Genomic DNA, 14,662 nt, shown 5'->3' with positions numbered 1-14,662 from the left:
CACTAGTAACTGGTCTCCAGGATGAACATTTCCCATCAACTACCACCCTCTGTCTTCTTTCAGCAGGCCAATTTCCGATCCAAACTGCTATATCTCCCACAATTCCATTCCTCTGCATTTTGTACAATAGCCTATTGTGGGGAACCTTATCGAACGCCTTGCTGAAATCCATATACACCACACCAACCGCTTTACTCTCATCTACCTGTTTGGTCACCTTCTCAAAGATGCAAGGAAATTCTCTTCTTCGCGCATGAGTGATTGACACACAGAATACTTTCCCAGGTAGTAAAATAGAGGCAAAAAAATTGAGTTATTTTATGGGAGGGGCAAAGCTGTGGAACCTCTCTAGATAGTCGACTTCCTCCTTCCATGAATCCCTTATGAAATAAGGTGGGTTCACAAACAGTTTCCAGATGATGTCTTGCATGGGTGGAACCAAACGTTGGATTGTCAGCCTGAACTTATGGTTGGAAATATAAAGGGAGCATCAACCCCTCCACCCTCACACCCCACAAACAGTGCGGTATGTACAATACGACACAGGTGAAGTCAGCTTAGCAGGCTGATGTCATTCTGTCATGCTCTCGTATTGTGTACATTATTCCTAATCAGCCTGTTGAGAGATGTTATTCCATTCCTCTGGAGCGCGTCAGACTTGAACTTTAGCCTTCTGGCTCAGAGGTTGGGACAATGCCCCCCAAGAGCCCTCTGATATTGGGTAAGGTGGAAGAACATGGAAATTGGAAGCCTGTCTACTACTTTGAAATCACTGATGAGCAAACTATTGATCATAGAGTACAGAAATTGCTGTTTTGCTACATCTTATTGCGTGACATTGACACCTTATTGTCTACCACTGGGTGTGCTGGTTTTGGAGAATAGGTGTAGGTGTGATATCCAGCTGTGTTTTCTGTTTCAATTTTGCTTTACTTTAATTGAAGATAAAGATAAACTGAATTCTCCATGTGAGATTCTAGCCTTGGCACATCTCCAGGCACTTTTTATTTCAAGTAATTAGTCTGATCACTGTTGCAGAGTAGGTTAATTTGATGTCCACTTTATCCAAGCCATGGAGGCTTCCCTAACACCTGATCGTGCACTATTTTCCTTTGCCTGATCCATTTTTCAGATGTCAGATAGGTAAATGTTTGGGAGTGAGTGGTGCCAAGTGTGAAGAGATGGCGCAAAAAGGTAGGAGTCCCGACAGCATGATGGCAGATAGCAGAATCTGAAGGGGTCAGGGACTGAGTGTGGTTTCTGATATCAAGTTCTCATTAATTTGAAGCTGCTGTAATCAGGGGAGATTGAGTCGTGTGTGCAGGGGTGGGGGGGGCGGGGTGGTTGGTTGGGGGTGAGCTTAATTTGGTAGCTACAACCGACATTCTGATTACAGGCTCCCACCTGACGCCCCAGCCCAGTTACCCAAGGGGATGAGCAGTGCCCACCTGATTTCCCAGTTCCCCGTCAAGTGGGCACTCACTGAGCGTCTGTTTGGTCCATTGAACTGAGATGGCAGTGTTGGGGCAGGAGGGTGTAGACCATCTGCTTTCCATTCTGCCACTCTCGCCCTGCCAAAATCTGTAATATAAAATCCACTGTGTGCTTCTCCACCCTGATTTTAATCTCTTGCTTCTCTTTGTCCCTGTTGAAATGAACAGATTCTTCGAGAAAATTATGGCCTTACAGAGCTCCAGGAGCTGGTTCCCGGAGGTAAGAGCGTGCCTGTGAGGAAGGACAACAGGTGAGTGGCTACCTTGCAACTTGGGAGGAATGAGCACTTAAGGATTGCATTTGGTAGAGAAAATGGATTTTTATTTTGCCCGGTCCTGGGCCTCAGAGAGGGGTTGATCTATCCAGGTTTTTTCAAAATATTTTAATGGGCCAGACTTGAAGAAGATGCTTCCACTTGTGTAATCACGATTGCAGAGTTGCAAGTAGAGGATAGCCATCAATAAATCCAATAAGGAATTGGGGATAAATGGTGTTTACTCAGAGTGGTTAGAACATGCAACTTATTGCTATGTACAGTAGTTAATTTGAATCATTCTCCCGGTGTCTACGTGGGCTTCACCTGGGTGCTCCAGTTTCCTCCCACAGTTCAGAGGTGTGCAGGTTAGGTGGATTGGCCATGCTAAATTGCCCATAGTGTTCAGGGACGTGCAGACTAAATGGATTAGCCATGGGAAATGCAGGGTTACAGGCACAGGCTTAGGGGTAGATCTGGGTGAGATGTTGTCCAGAGCGTTGGTGTGGACTTGATGGGCCAAAAGGCAATCTTCCTCATTGTATGGATTCTATCATTCTAAATTTATTATTGAGGAACAAAGAGACACTGAAAAGAGACATACCATTCTGAACAAAGCCAATTGATTGAAATTCCACCCAGTGTCTTTAACAGGCACTCTGCACACCATCAGTGCACAGGGGCAGCAGTGTGTACCATCTACAAGGCTCAGTGCAGAAACTCACCAAGGTTTCTCCAGTAGCACCTTCCAACCCTGTGACTTTGCGACCTGGTCGGCCGAGGACAGTAGATACATGGGAGCGCCACCACCAGCGATTTCTCTTTCAAACCACTAGCCATTCTGACTTGGAAATATATCACTTAAAATGTCCCTGGGTTAAAATCCTGGCACACCCTCTGTAACAGCATTGTCACTGCTGAGGACTGCAGCTCACCACCATTGGAGATGGGTGATAAATGTTAGCCTAGTCAATGGCACCTAGATTCCATGCAATAATATATATTTAATGAATTGAATATTTGGTAGGAGGAGGCTTTTGTGAGGAATAAAGAGTAGCATAGATCGTTTGGGCCAACTAGCTTGTTTCTATGCTGTGAAATCCTGTGTAATTTCCTTGAATTCATGAGAAAAGCTGTAGATTTACAGCTCAGTTAGCATAGTGCGGTCTCAAGTATAGAGCCCGATGTGTTCTGTACCAGCTTGTTGTTTGACAATGACAACATCTTGAGACATAGGAGCAGAAATAAGCCATTCAGCCCATTGAGTCTGGTCCACTATTCCTTGAAATCATGGCTAATTTGATTATCCTCAACTCCACTTGACTGCCTTTTCCCCTTAACCATTGATTCCCTTTCTGATGAACAATCTGTCTATCTCAGCCTTGAATATACTGAAGACCCAGCCTCAGCAGCCCTCTAGAGTCTACAAATTCACCACCTTCTGAGAGAAGAAATTCTTCCTCATCTCTGTCTTAAATGTGTGACCTCTTTTTCTGAGATGATGCCCTTTGCTCCTTCATCCTACAAGAAGGGGAAACAATCTTGAGTTGTCTCTACCACTGGGAGTGCCGTTGTTCGGGGATATACATAGCTGTTGATATTCAACTGTACTCTGTGTTTATTGCTTTACGTTGATTGAAAAGAAAGGTAAACTGAATTCTCCATGTGATATTTACATATCATTACATCTTCAGCATGTCTGAAAGTACTTTATTAACATAGTAATTTTTGCAATTTGGAAAATTTGATGTCTACTTTACATAGAAAGGTCCTATAAACATTAGAATGAGGTATGTGACAATTTTGTCTTTAATTTTGTGAATGCTGGTTGAGGAGGATGTCTAAAAAAACTCCCTTGAACGTGATTGTAGGATATTTTACATTTATATTTTACCTTTTAACTTGAGTGGAGAGGGCGAAGTCTCAATGTCATAGTTTACTTCACTGAAATTATGGTGCAGGTGGAGGCCATTGGCCTGCCATGCCAGCACTGGCTCTCTTCTTGCTGCTGTCCTACCTTTTAGGCCATAACTCTGGCCACTGGATGATTACTTAAAAGGAAATGGTGCCATCTGGAATGCCTCATTTGAACCTGCCTCCACTGCACTTGTGGGCAATGTGTTCCTTTCCTCATCTCCTCCTCATGTGGGAAATGCTTTTCCTTGACGGGCAACACACCTGCATGTATCAGTGCTCAGACTGTCAGCTGTGGGTCCGAAAGCTTTGGGTTCAAACGCCGCACCAGCAGTTGAACTGAGCCTGTCATTTCCGGCCTGACCCACCCATCCAGCATGGAGGGAGTGCAGCGCTGTTGGAGGTTACTGCTTTTTGGGTGAGACTTTTAAAACCAAGGCCCATTTACACCCTCGGGTGGAATTGGCAATGTTTAAAGAAGGAGCAGGAGAGTTGTTTGAGATAACCAAATGCAGAGCTGAATGTCCTACTATCTCTGAGTTGTCTGAGTACCTTGGCCAACGTTTATGCTCCTCCACCATCCAAGTGACAGATTATCAGGGTATCAGCTCATGGATGCTTGTGGGATCTAGTTGTACTTGAAGTAACTGTTGGGTTTCAACGGTGTCTACAGTTTAAAAGACCTTTGTGGTTATAAAGTACTTTGTGATGCCTCTGAGGCTTCAAAAGCTGCAATCTAAAAGCAGGCTCTTCCCTTTTCTGACAGCGCTGCACCCCCTCGGTGTTTTTATGCAATCAAAACCCGAATAACATGCTCAGGCTCTGGAGTCCTGCAGCATTCTGACTCTGGTGGAAGAGTTTACCTGTTCAATTGTCTCAGGTCAGGATATACACACTGACCTGCAATATGATTGTTGATACAGAGGGATTACTTATCATACCCCATTCTGTGGCATAATTGGGTAACAGTAAGTTCACTTATTCTTTCTGCTTATCGTCTTTACTCAAAAACAGTGTTGAAATGCAGAAAGAGCAATTGCTGGATTTAGATATTTATTTTGGATCCAGTAAAATGTGGTTAACTTAGCAGGCTGTGTGGGAAAGGAATAATCACCATCAAGTTTCCTTTGAAGTCTTCATGGTCATTCTGTGTTGCTTCCCAGGAAAGAATTTGTCCAAGCTTATGTGGACTACATCTTCAATAACTCTGTCCAGGAGCTGTTTTCGGCTTTTTCCTGTGGTTTCCTCAAGGTTTGTGGAGGGAAGGTGCTTCAGCTTTTCCAGCCCAATGAGCTGATGGCCATGGTGGTGGGGAACACCAGTTACAACTGGAAGGAGTTAGAAATGGTAAGACCCCTCCTGAGACAGTCTGCAGTCCGAATTCAGCCTCTTTATACTCCTGTAAGATCTTCTGGTCAATAAAAGCAACAAGATGACAAAGATCATTATCCTGGTTGGCTAAAGTCAGAAATCACAATGCCAGGTTATAGTCCAACAGGTTTATTTGAAATTACAAGCTTTTTCAGAACTGCTCCTTCATCAGCTGAAGTAGCTGCTGACTTCCAAAATGACAATACAGGCAGAAGCTAGACTGGGGCCCCAGAGTAATATTCAACCTGCGATGATTCCTCTAATATTGTGTTTCTGAGGAGGAAGGTAAAGTAGAAACTCTGGCAGCTCTGTGGTGAGAGAAGCAGGTTTAAGAATACGAATTCCTCAGAACATACCAAACTCAAAGCATTATCTTTGTTTCTGTCTCCACAGATGCTCCCACACCTGCTGAGTTTCTGCAGCTTTTTTTGAGTTCTTTCAGATTTCCAGTATCTGCAGTGTTTTCCTGTTTGATTTGAGATAATTGTAGAGGCTTTCTTTGAGGGAGCTTGAATTCTTAGAAACTTCGTTGGCTGAAAGTTGTCAATGCTGGGGCAAAGGATGGGCAAAAGACCAGCGGTGAGGAACAGCAAAGATTTGAGCTTTGTAGGGCAGCTCGACACCCAAGATAGTGGAGGAGTGTGAGAAGGCCAAAACTGATTAAAATATGAAGATGAGAATTTCAAGACGTAGGCGTTTGATGACCAGAATCAGAGAGTGATGTGTGAATGGCACATGGTGCCCATTGGCATATCTAAATAGTATTTAAAAGTGAAGAGCTGTGTAACATTTTTCACTGATTTGACCTGTGCTAGGATTCTGCAGTGAGACACTCCATATGACTTGTGAACATGATTCTTACATCATAAAACAGACTGCAAGAGGAGGGCAAGTTTTACTCATGAAAGGTCTGCACCAGGTGTAAGCTACTTATCCACTGACCTTGAGCCTTTGGTTCTAGTTTTAATCACTCAGTGTGACTAGAGGTACTCAAAGGTGGGCATCCTGTGATCTATTTTTAAAGTCCTAAAGAGCTGGACCTGCCTATGTGGTTATTAATCCGAATTCAATCGTTGGAACATGGGTAGAAGATGGTTATTTGGCCCATTGATTGATTATTCTCCAGCTCCAAATTGATTGTGGCTGATCATCTGCATTTTCCAGGACAATCGCCGTATCACTGGATATACCTAGAAATCTGTCTGTTTAAGCTGCAACAATTAGTTGCCAATCAAGTTTCTTCTGCAATGTGACCATTAAACGTAGGGTTTGCTGTGCCTTCTGTAACAGTTACCATGCACTGTTCAAATTACAGTTGTTCCACCTGCCATGAAATGTATTTTAGACCTTGATGTAAAACTCATTCATATTTGAAGGTACAAAAACAAAGTTGCTGGAAAAGCTGAGCAGGTCTGGCAGCAGGAGAAAGCAGAGTTAACGTTTCGGGTCTGGTGATCCTTCCTCAGAACTTTGTTTTTGTTCCTGATTTACAGCATCCGCAGTTCTTTTGGTTTTTATTCATATTTGAGAGTGATTGAGATCAAGTACCTGTCTGGAAATATTTTGTATGGAATATTATACAATTGTAATTAGAATTCTAGGCCTCAACACTGAATGTTTTCAAGAAGGACTTAGATATAGTTGTTAGGGCTGAAGAGGAGAAAATGGGAATGGAGTGCTGAGTTGGATGATCAGCTGTGATCATGAATGCTGAATGGCCTACTCCTGCTCTTATATTCTGTTATGAATAGAAACTTTTAACCAGTAAAAAAAGTTTTGTATTTTTTGTCTTTTCATTGTCAGGTATGAATGTGTGATTATGAATTTTGTGTATGCCTGTATTTGAATATTTGTATGTGTGTAATGATTCGCAAACTGCAATTTCTCACACAAAATTTTGTTTTATCAAACTGTGTTTTTAACTAGAGTGCAATATACAAAGGGGATTATCATCCTGCACATCCTACTATAAAGATATTTTGGGAAGTCTTCCATGAGTTTCCTTTGGAAAAGAAGAAGTTGTTTCTGTGTAAGTGTGTCTGTTTTTGTGTGGCTGTTACCTTGTTGATTGTTGATGGTCCCACGAGCAAATGAACATGTTGGCCTGGGAGAGATGAGGACTCTGAGATTTTCGCCCCACCCTGTAATGTGGTGGGCTCAACCCATGTGAGTTGGGGGTCACTGCAGCCTTAGATCTGGCCACGAGTTTTGTGTCCTCCTAGTGAGACACAGAGGTGGGGTTTGGGTCTTTGAACTTTCAGCAGGTGATCTTTTTGTTTCTAATTTGAAGAGCATTTTATTCTTATCCACTGGCTGTACATGACTGAGCTCTCTGCTCCCTCAGTAAATTCTTTAGAAGGGTTTGATCAACAGGATCATTGTGTATCCGCCTTTCATCCTCGGACACCAACCAGCTGATCTTCAGGACAGATCATATGGTGATTTGCATTGCTTCAACACCTCATTGAACCCATTGCAAAGGCTCTGATCATGCTGGTTCTGGTCACGCTTCAGGAATGGCCTTATTTCAAACTGGCATGGCAGTTCTGCTGACCCTGGGACTGGACCAGCGGGACTGCCAGTGAAAGTTTCTCTGATAGAGGTGGATGATCTTTTCAGTGATAACTTGGAAGGTTAACTCTTTCCTCAGATGTTGTCAACCTTTTTGAGTTTCCAGCACTAAGTTACAATTTGAAATCCTGCTGCCTCAATGCAATTCTGAAGCATTGCCTAAGCATTTGCTTAATGTTTTCTGTGCTGTTTTCAAACTTAGTCATATAGATATACAGCACAAAAACAGACCCTTCATCCCAGCTCGTCCATGCCAACCAGATATCCCATATCAATCTAAGTCCCATTTGCCAGCATTTGGCCCATATCCCTCTAAACCCTTCCTATTCATGTACCCATCCAGATGCCTTTTAAGTGTCGAAAACATACCAGCCTCCACCACTTCCTCTGGCTGTTCATTCCTTACATGCACTATCCTCTCTGTGAAAAAGTTGCCTCTTAGGTCCCATTTGTATCTTTCCCCTCTCACCTTAAACCTATGTCCTCTAGCTTTGGACTCCCACAGCCCGGGGAAAAGACCTTGCCTATTCACACTATCCACGCCTGTCATTATTTTACGAACCTCTGTAAGGTTACCCCTCAGCCTCCGATGCTCCAGGGAAAATAACCTCAGCCTATTCAGCCCCTCCCTGTAGCTCAAACCCTCCAACCCTGGCAACATCCCTGTAAATCTAAAGTTTCATAACATCTTCCCCTGAGGAGGCAGGCCAGAATTGCACTCAATAAACTTGGTGCCATTGTGACCCTCCAAAGTTAAATTAAACAGCTTCTTGATTTAAATTAATTTCTAAGAATGGAAAAGCCAGGATCTCCTTACACGCCCAGAGTCCGCTCTTAAGCCCCAGTTCTGGAACCAGAGCACAAGTAAATGGGGTACTCAATAAAATGTAGAGCTGGAGGAGCACAGCAGGTCAGACAGCATCTGAGGAGCAGGAAAGTTGACATTTCCGGTCCGAACCCTTCATTGGGACTGGGGAGTGGGCTGTAGCTGGGGGTTGCTGATATTTCTGAGCTCCCTTCCCCCACCCACAAGTCCTGATGAAGGGTCCAGACCTGAAACATCATCTTTCCTGCTCCTCTGATGCTGCCTGGCCTGCTGTGCTCCTCCAGCTCAGCCTTTTAGCAACTTTGACTTACAGCATCTGCAGTCCTTTCTTTCTCCTAGTAGCTGATTGGGGTACTCACCTCCATCCTGTGTCTCCTTTCTCTCTTGCAGTGTTTTTGACTGGAAGTGACCGCATTCCTATTTATGGGATGGCAAGCATTCGGATGACCATTCAGCCTACTGCCGGAGGGGAGATCTACCTGCCTGTGGCTCATACCTGTTACAACCTGTTAGATCTCCCCAGGTACTCCAATAAAGTGATGCTGAGCACCAAACTCACTCAGGCTATTAGTCACCATGAAGGCTTCAGCTTAGTATGAAATGAACCCTTCACTCTTGCCCTGGATAGGGCATTTATCAATTTTAATAAGCACTTTATTATTATTATTATTATTACTATTATTAGAGATTATTTTACAAAATACGGGCTCATTCCTTCTTGTCCTGCAAGATTATTTTACACAATAATCTGAGAGATGATCCTTTTGGCGATGATTCCAAACTGTCAGGTACATTTTTAAACGAGTCAACTGCTTTTGCTGCAGCTGCATAATTTTTTAAAGTATTAAGTTTTTTTTATTGGAATGGTAATGAGTTTTTAATTGGCGTTACGTTAAAAGGGGGATTGATTGGCCCTGGCGGGGATACTTTTATTTTTCCTGAGTTTCAGTGATGATAGAACCTTTTGAAATGTATGTGACTGAAGCATAGCATTGCTTAGCAGAGAAGGAGCCTGTGCTTATTGCAAACTTAAATGGAAGACGGGGAATATCATTTGCCAGTCACTGAGTATATCCAAGGTGTGTTTAGACAGATTTCGATGGGTGAGTGAGTCAAGAGTTATTGCGTGTGCGTGTTCACGTGCGTGTGTGTGTGGGACCTGTTCCACTCATACCTCCTCCCCTTCTGCCAGCAACATAAAGAAAATACTGTTTTCTAGCCCCTTGCAATTCTGGAGGCGTCATACTGGATTCGGAATTTTAACTCTCTCTATCTCTCACTCTGCAGATGCTGTCAGACCTGCTGAGTTTCTCCAGCACTCACTGTTTGCATTTTGTTATTAGCTCTTAGCATGCTGGAGATAAGCTTAATAACCCCGACCCCTATCTCAGACAAGAATCACCTTCACAACCAGGGGCACAGGCTAATGCTGTGGGACGCAGGTTCAAATCCTGTCACGGCCGCTGGGGGATTTAAAGTTCATTTAGGTTCAGACAGAGCTGATCCCAGTAAGGGTGAGGATTATGACAACCAGCTAACATGGAGTGTTGTTCACAAATACCCTTTAGGGAAGGAAATCTGCCCTCCTGCCTCATATGTTCATTAGGTCTACTTGTGATGCAAGGGTAAGGAAATTGATGCTGAATTGCTGCAAGGGCACTGGGCAGCATTTTGCCATGACTGAACAAAGAAAAATCAGACCAGTCCACAACCTAGTAGAATGGCAGAGTTGGTTTAAAGGACCCTACCCCTGCTCCTAATCCTTAGGACCACATGTATGACCCTCCTCCCCATTACTGTTACCACCCGCCCCAGGTGCACCCTCTTTTGCCGAGTGTGCCCCCCCAAATCACTGAAAATGCATGGGCCAAGGCTTTGACATTTTTCTAAGTGTAACAATTGCAGAATCAGTCTCTGACAAAGAAGCAAATTGGGTGCCGACGGGACCATCAGCTCTCCTTCCACACCATATTCGACGGTCCGCTGGGAAAGACAATCAGGCAGGATGCAGTGATGGGTGGTCGATTGGAGGCCTCAACCCAAGGACCAACTTCACGCCCATCCTGAATTGTGCTGCGCACAGCGCCATGTTGTTTTTATTATTCTGCCTGCAACCGTGTGCAGTGTGGAACACTCAACTGCATAGGAGCCCAAAGAAGCGTTTTTAATGGTGAAAACTAGACATAATCAGAATACAATAATCCATGTAATAACAAAATGGCTATCACCTCGTAAATGCTTTAAGAACAAGCAATGAACACTTCTGTCAGGAAGTGGTGGAGGTGGAAAGGAAGGGTCATTGTATGTTTTTATGGTACAAGTAGATTCTTGTTAGGCAAGGAATTGAGGGTTATCGGGTAGATGGGAATGTCAAATTTGGGACAAAAAGATCATTAGCAATCTTACTGAATGGTGGAGCAGGTTCAAATGGTTTTGCCTCTGCTCCTGATTTGCATGTTCTTTCAAACGGGTCCATTGTAGGAGTCATTTTGGATGCACAACAAGTGCTAATGTTGCCAGCCATGCTTGTGAGCGAGAATCTACTTTTTGAAGAAAACAAAAGTTGGTTTCAGGTGTCTTAATGTTGTCTTAACGAAAGCTTTGTAAAATATTGTAACATGCTTGTACAAATCCCTTGTTTGACAGAATGTGAGCAGAATAGTGATCAATTTTGTCTTTTTATTTTGAGTTGAAAGGTTTTGTTTCCTTTCTTTTGATTTCTTACGTGAGAGAAAACTTCAGGTTAAATCCACCTGTGTGTATGTTTCTTTTTGTAAAATGATGTTTTTGAATAGCTAAGTAAATAAATGAAGCCAAAAGCTGTGGTTGTTTCTCACATATTTTACCATCTAGAGAATTTTATGTGGGGTGTACAGTTAGCGTACGTTAGACAAACATTGCAGAGTGATCTGATCTGACATCATTTGATTAGACCGTACAATATAGGAGCAGAAGTTAGCCATTCAGCCCAGTGACTCTGCTGTGTATTCAGTAAGATTATGGATGATTGACAATCCTCAGTTCTATTTTCTTGTCTTTTCCCCCAGTTCCCAACTTAAAGTCATTGCAACCTCCTGCTCATGATGGCCCTCTGGCAGCTCCCAGTGGCCAGAGGCTGTAAATGCAGCATGGTGTTGAGATACCTGTCACATAATCATCAATACTACAGGTGATCTGCAATGTCGGGGTGAAGATATAGATGTGTTAATGAGACAACTCAAGTTTGTGATGAGGAGGGAAATATTCATTGCTTTATTTTCTTTCCACTTTTTCCTGTACACCTCTGAAACTTACGCAGTAGTTAGGATCTATAAAGGAAAATAAGACTTTGATATGTGGCCGCTGAGGTGTAAGAACTTCTAGAATGGCAGAGCAGACTCAATGGTCTAAATGGCCCACTTTATGCTCTTCTGTCTTAAGGTCTAAGCATGTGCCAGTTTAGGGTGTGGCAAACGGAAAATAATACTAAATTTGTACAATAGGCAAAAAAAATCCATGCAAATGGATAGATTTATCTTTGGATTCTGACGGGACTGCACAGGTGAATTATCCTGAGTTCTCAGCAGGCTTGCAGGTCACTTGTTTTGCTGTAATAATATGTTCTTGATACACAAATGAAATGATGCAAGTATGTACAGCAAAAATATATTTTTTGTCATACAAAATACAATCACGTTCATGTACAAAAACGTACGCATTCATGTTTCTCCTGTTTTTTTTTGTAGTGTCCACATTCAAAGATAAATGTTAACACCAGTACAGTCTGCTTCTCTTACTTGTTGACATTTTGCTTTTCTTCCCGTAAACATTGATTTAACGCCAAGGGCCCAGAGTTTACATGTTTTGCAAGGTGTACCTGGGCTCCTGTCCCACCCGAGCTGTAAGATATGCCACACGGCACACAGATCATGCCCACGTACCAAACCAAGTCAGAGAGGTCAGTCGCCTTAGCTAGACCCTAGCAGAGGCTATCAAAATAACAGCGGCTAGAGACGGAAATAATCATGGAATGAGGAAACTTGCAATTATATCTACATTTCAGCAGTTTCAACACCAGTTGGCATTGCTGCATCACTTTGACTCGAGTGTGGTGTGTTGGGCGCAGGGTTGAATTCAATTATTGTGCAATAACTTTTTTTTGATTTTCTTTTTCGTAGCAGGGACTAACTGGACCAAGGATTGGACACAGTTTGGGCTTTCCGCTTTCAAAGCCATGTATTCATCCCCAGCTTATAATCTCCATTTCTTTGACATTGCTTTCATAAGGAGTTATATTTGAAACTGTTATGTGTAAATGTCCTGTTGCAAATATACCTCAACAGCAAGAGGGGCACTCTGCAGGAAGAGTACAAATACTATGATGAGTTTGTGTTGCTGGCTGCCAAGGAACATAGGTACTGGCTGACAGGAGGCACATCAAATGGAAGACTTTTTTAAACTGTTAAGACATTGGTAGTCAAAGCAGTTAACAACTAGATAAGGTGTATATGTGTGTACGCGCACAAGGGACCTACCAGCCTGTTCTATCAGTCAACTGAGCACTGATCAGTTTAAGTACATACATCTGCCCTTTATCCCCCAATTTTCCTTGATATCCTTGCCAACCCGTCTCTGTTTGAGAATTTCACTGGAACAACATTTTTATTTTTGAAGGAGATTGGAAATCAGTAGATTTCCACCACTCATTATGAAGTGTGTGCCATTTTCCTATCCCGTTAGGGACTGCTGGACATGTTGCAACTGGCTAAGGCAAAATCCATTCCATCATAGAGAGGTTTTATTTTTTAAGTGCAAAAGATTCAGAGAACTTCAAACAAAAGAATGGAGCTTTCTAGCCAAGGAAATTACAGAATTCTCTCAATTCCGATTCTGTGAATGTAATTTTGAAATTCATACTTCAGTTCAGCTGGTTCTTAGCCCTTTCTCAAGCTCCCTCACCATCCTGGCTGCTTCGTTTTTGACGGCTAATTTCAAAAGTATGATTGCTATCTCTGGTCTTTCTTCTCCCTTATCAATTTTGAATTTTCAGGGTTCAACTTGGCTTAATGCACTTTTGCTCAAAAGGCCACTTTGACGAAAGGCTGGGCAAAGCATTTGCAGTTCTTTGTGCAAAACTGAATCCCGTCTTCTTAGCTACAGCAATCTTTGGCTTAACTTTCTGCAGGTGGAGGAAATGGAAGAGGGCCTTTTCAAAATCAAATTTGAAAACAAAAGAGATCAAATGCACATTAACTCAGCAGCATTAAATTTCACTGTCCCATCTCAGAATTTCCTCCCCATCTCACCCACAGGACTTCTGGTTTGATCAATGGAACTCAATGAAGGGCCACTGCACACCCTCACTCCAATCTTCCCAGGTTGTAAGTGCCTTTGCTAAAACTGCAGCACAGCCAGGAATGCGTTGTCAATGTGGATGCTTTAGAATGCAATGAACTTGCTGAGGTAAATGCAATAGGAATTAATTTGGATGGAGATGTCTGAAAAATGGAATTATTCTTTGTGCACTCACCAGGTTTGGAGAAAAATTCAATTTTCCAAGTAAGTAGGAAATTAAGGCGCATAGGACATCTGCGCCCAATCTGAAGACCCTACCATTATATCTGTGAAAACAGCTAACATATTATTTCTGAAATTTTAGTCACTATTTCCACATTCATATAACTCAACACTAGCACAAGTGAGACAGCAACGTGCTGGGGCCAGGAGCTTCAGACAGGTACAGAGATAGATGTGAATATTAATTACAGGTTTTAAGAGTTGTGCATGACCCCTCCTTGGACAACCCCACACTGCGTTGTCTGTTGTTAAAGTGAACCACGTTATTGCAATCACTGCTTTCTCAAATCATTCTCTTGTGGTGGCCCTTTACTGATGATAAAGCTTTTAAAATTGCTCCTGAACTCATGCTGTTCTGTACAGTTTGTATGGTAAAATGAGACTAAACATCAAAGAAGGTATGGTTTTTCATAGCTGGCACAGAACTCTCAAGGGTTGCCACAAGATTCTTAATGACTCCAGAGATTTAAAGGCAGCTATGCCCAGGAGGTAAAAGTCCAGGGGGGCTGGAGGACGCGAGTAATTGGACTGGGATATGTCAGTACTATTCAGTCCTTGTTTAGAGGTAATCAAATCTATTCTCAATTCTATATTTTCCATTAAAATTGCTGTGCAAACATTTATAATACAAACTGCCTTTACAAGTTTGCCATGCTACAAGTGTACCATTATTGGGG

General features: G+C 42.7%; 1 protein-coding gene across 8 annotated transcripts in view; it reads left to right on the top strand.

Moving 5' to 3' along the window:
• LOC125450974 (probable E3 ubiquitin-protein ligase HERC3) overlaps window positions 1-14,662 on the top strand; it is an 85,064-nt gene extending 70,402 nt beyond the window's left edge. For 7 of the 8 annotated variants that reach the window (XM_048527562.2, XM_048527553.2, XM_048527506.2 and 4 more), the window contains 4 exons: window positions 1,662-1,744; window positions 4,825-5,008; window positions 6,959-7,061; window positions 8,820-14,662. In XM_048527562.2, the coding sequence (XP_048383519.1) occupies window positions 1,662-1,744; window positions 4,825-5,008; window positions 6,959-7,061; window positions 8,820-9,028 (579 nt within the window). In that variant the 3' untranslated portion in view covers window positions 9,029-14,662. The remainder of the gene's footprint in view (window positions 1-1,661; window positions 1,745-4,824; window positions 5,009-6,958; window positions 7,062-8,819) is intronic. The other variant, XR_007247189.2, reaches the window with a different exon arrangement.

The sequence above is a fragment of the Stegostoma tigrinum genome, chromosome 1, assembly GCF_030684315.1.
Source record: "Stegostoma tigrinum isolate sSteTig4 chromosome 1, sSteTig4.hap1, whole genome shotgun sequence".
Lineage (NCBI taxonomy): Eukaryota > Metazoa > Chordata > Chondrichthyes > Orectolobiformes > Stegostomatidae > Stegostoma > Stegostoma tigrinum.
The sequence above is the reverse complement of the archived record's forward strand: the minus strand, read 5'-3'. Positions and strand labels throughout refer to the sequence as shown.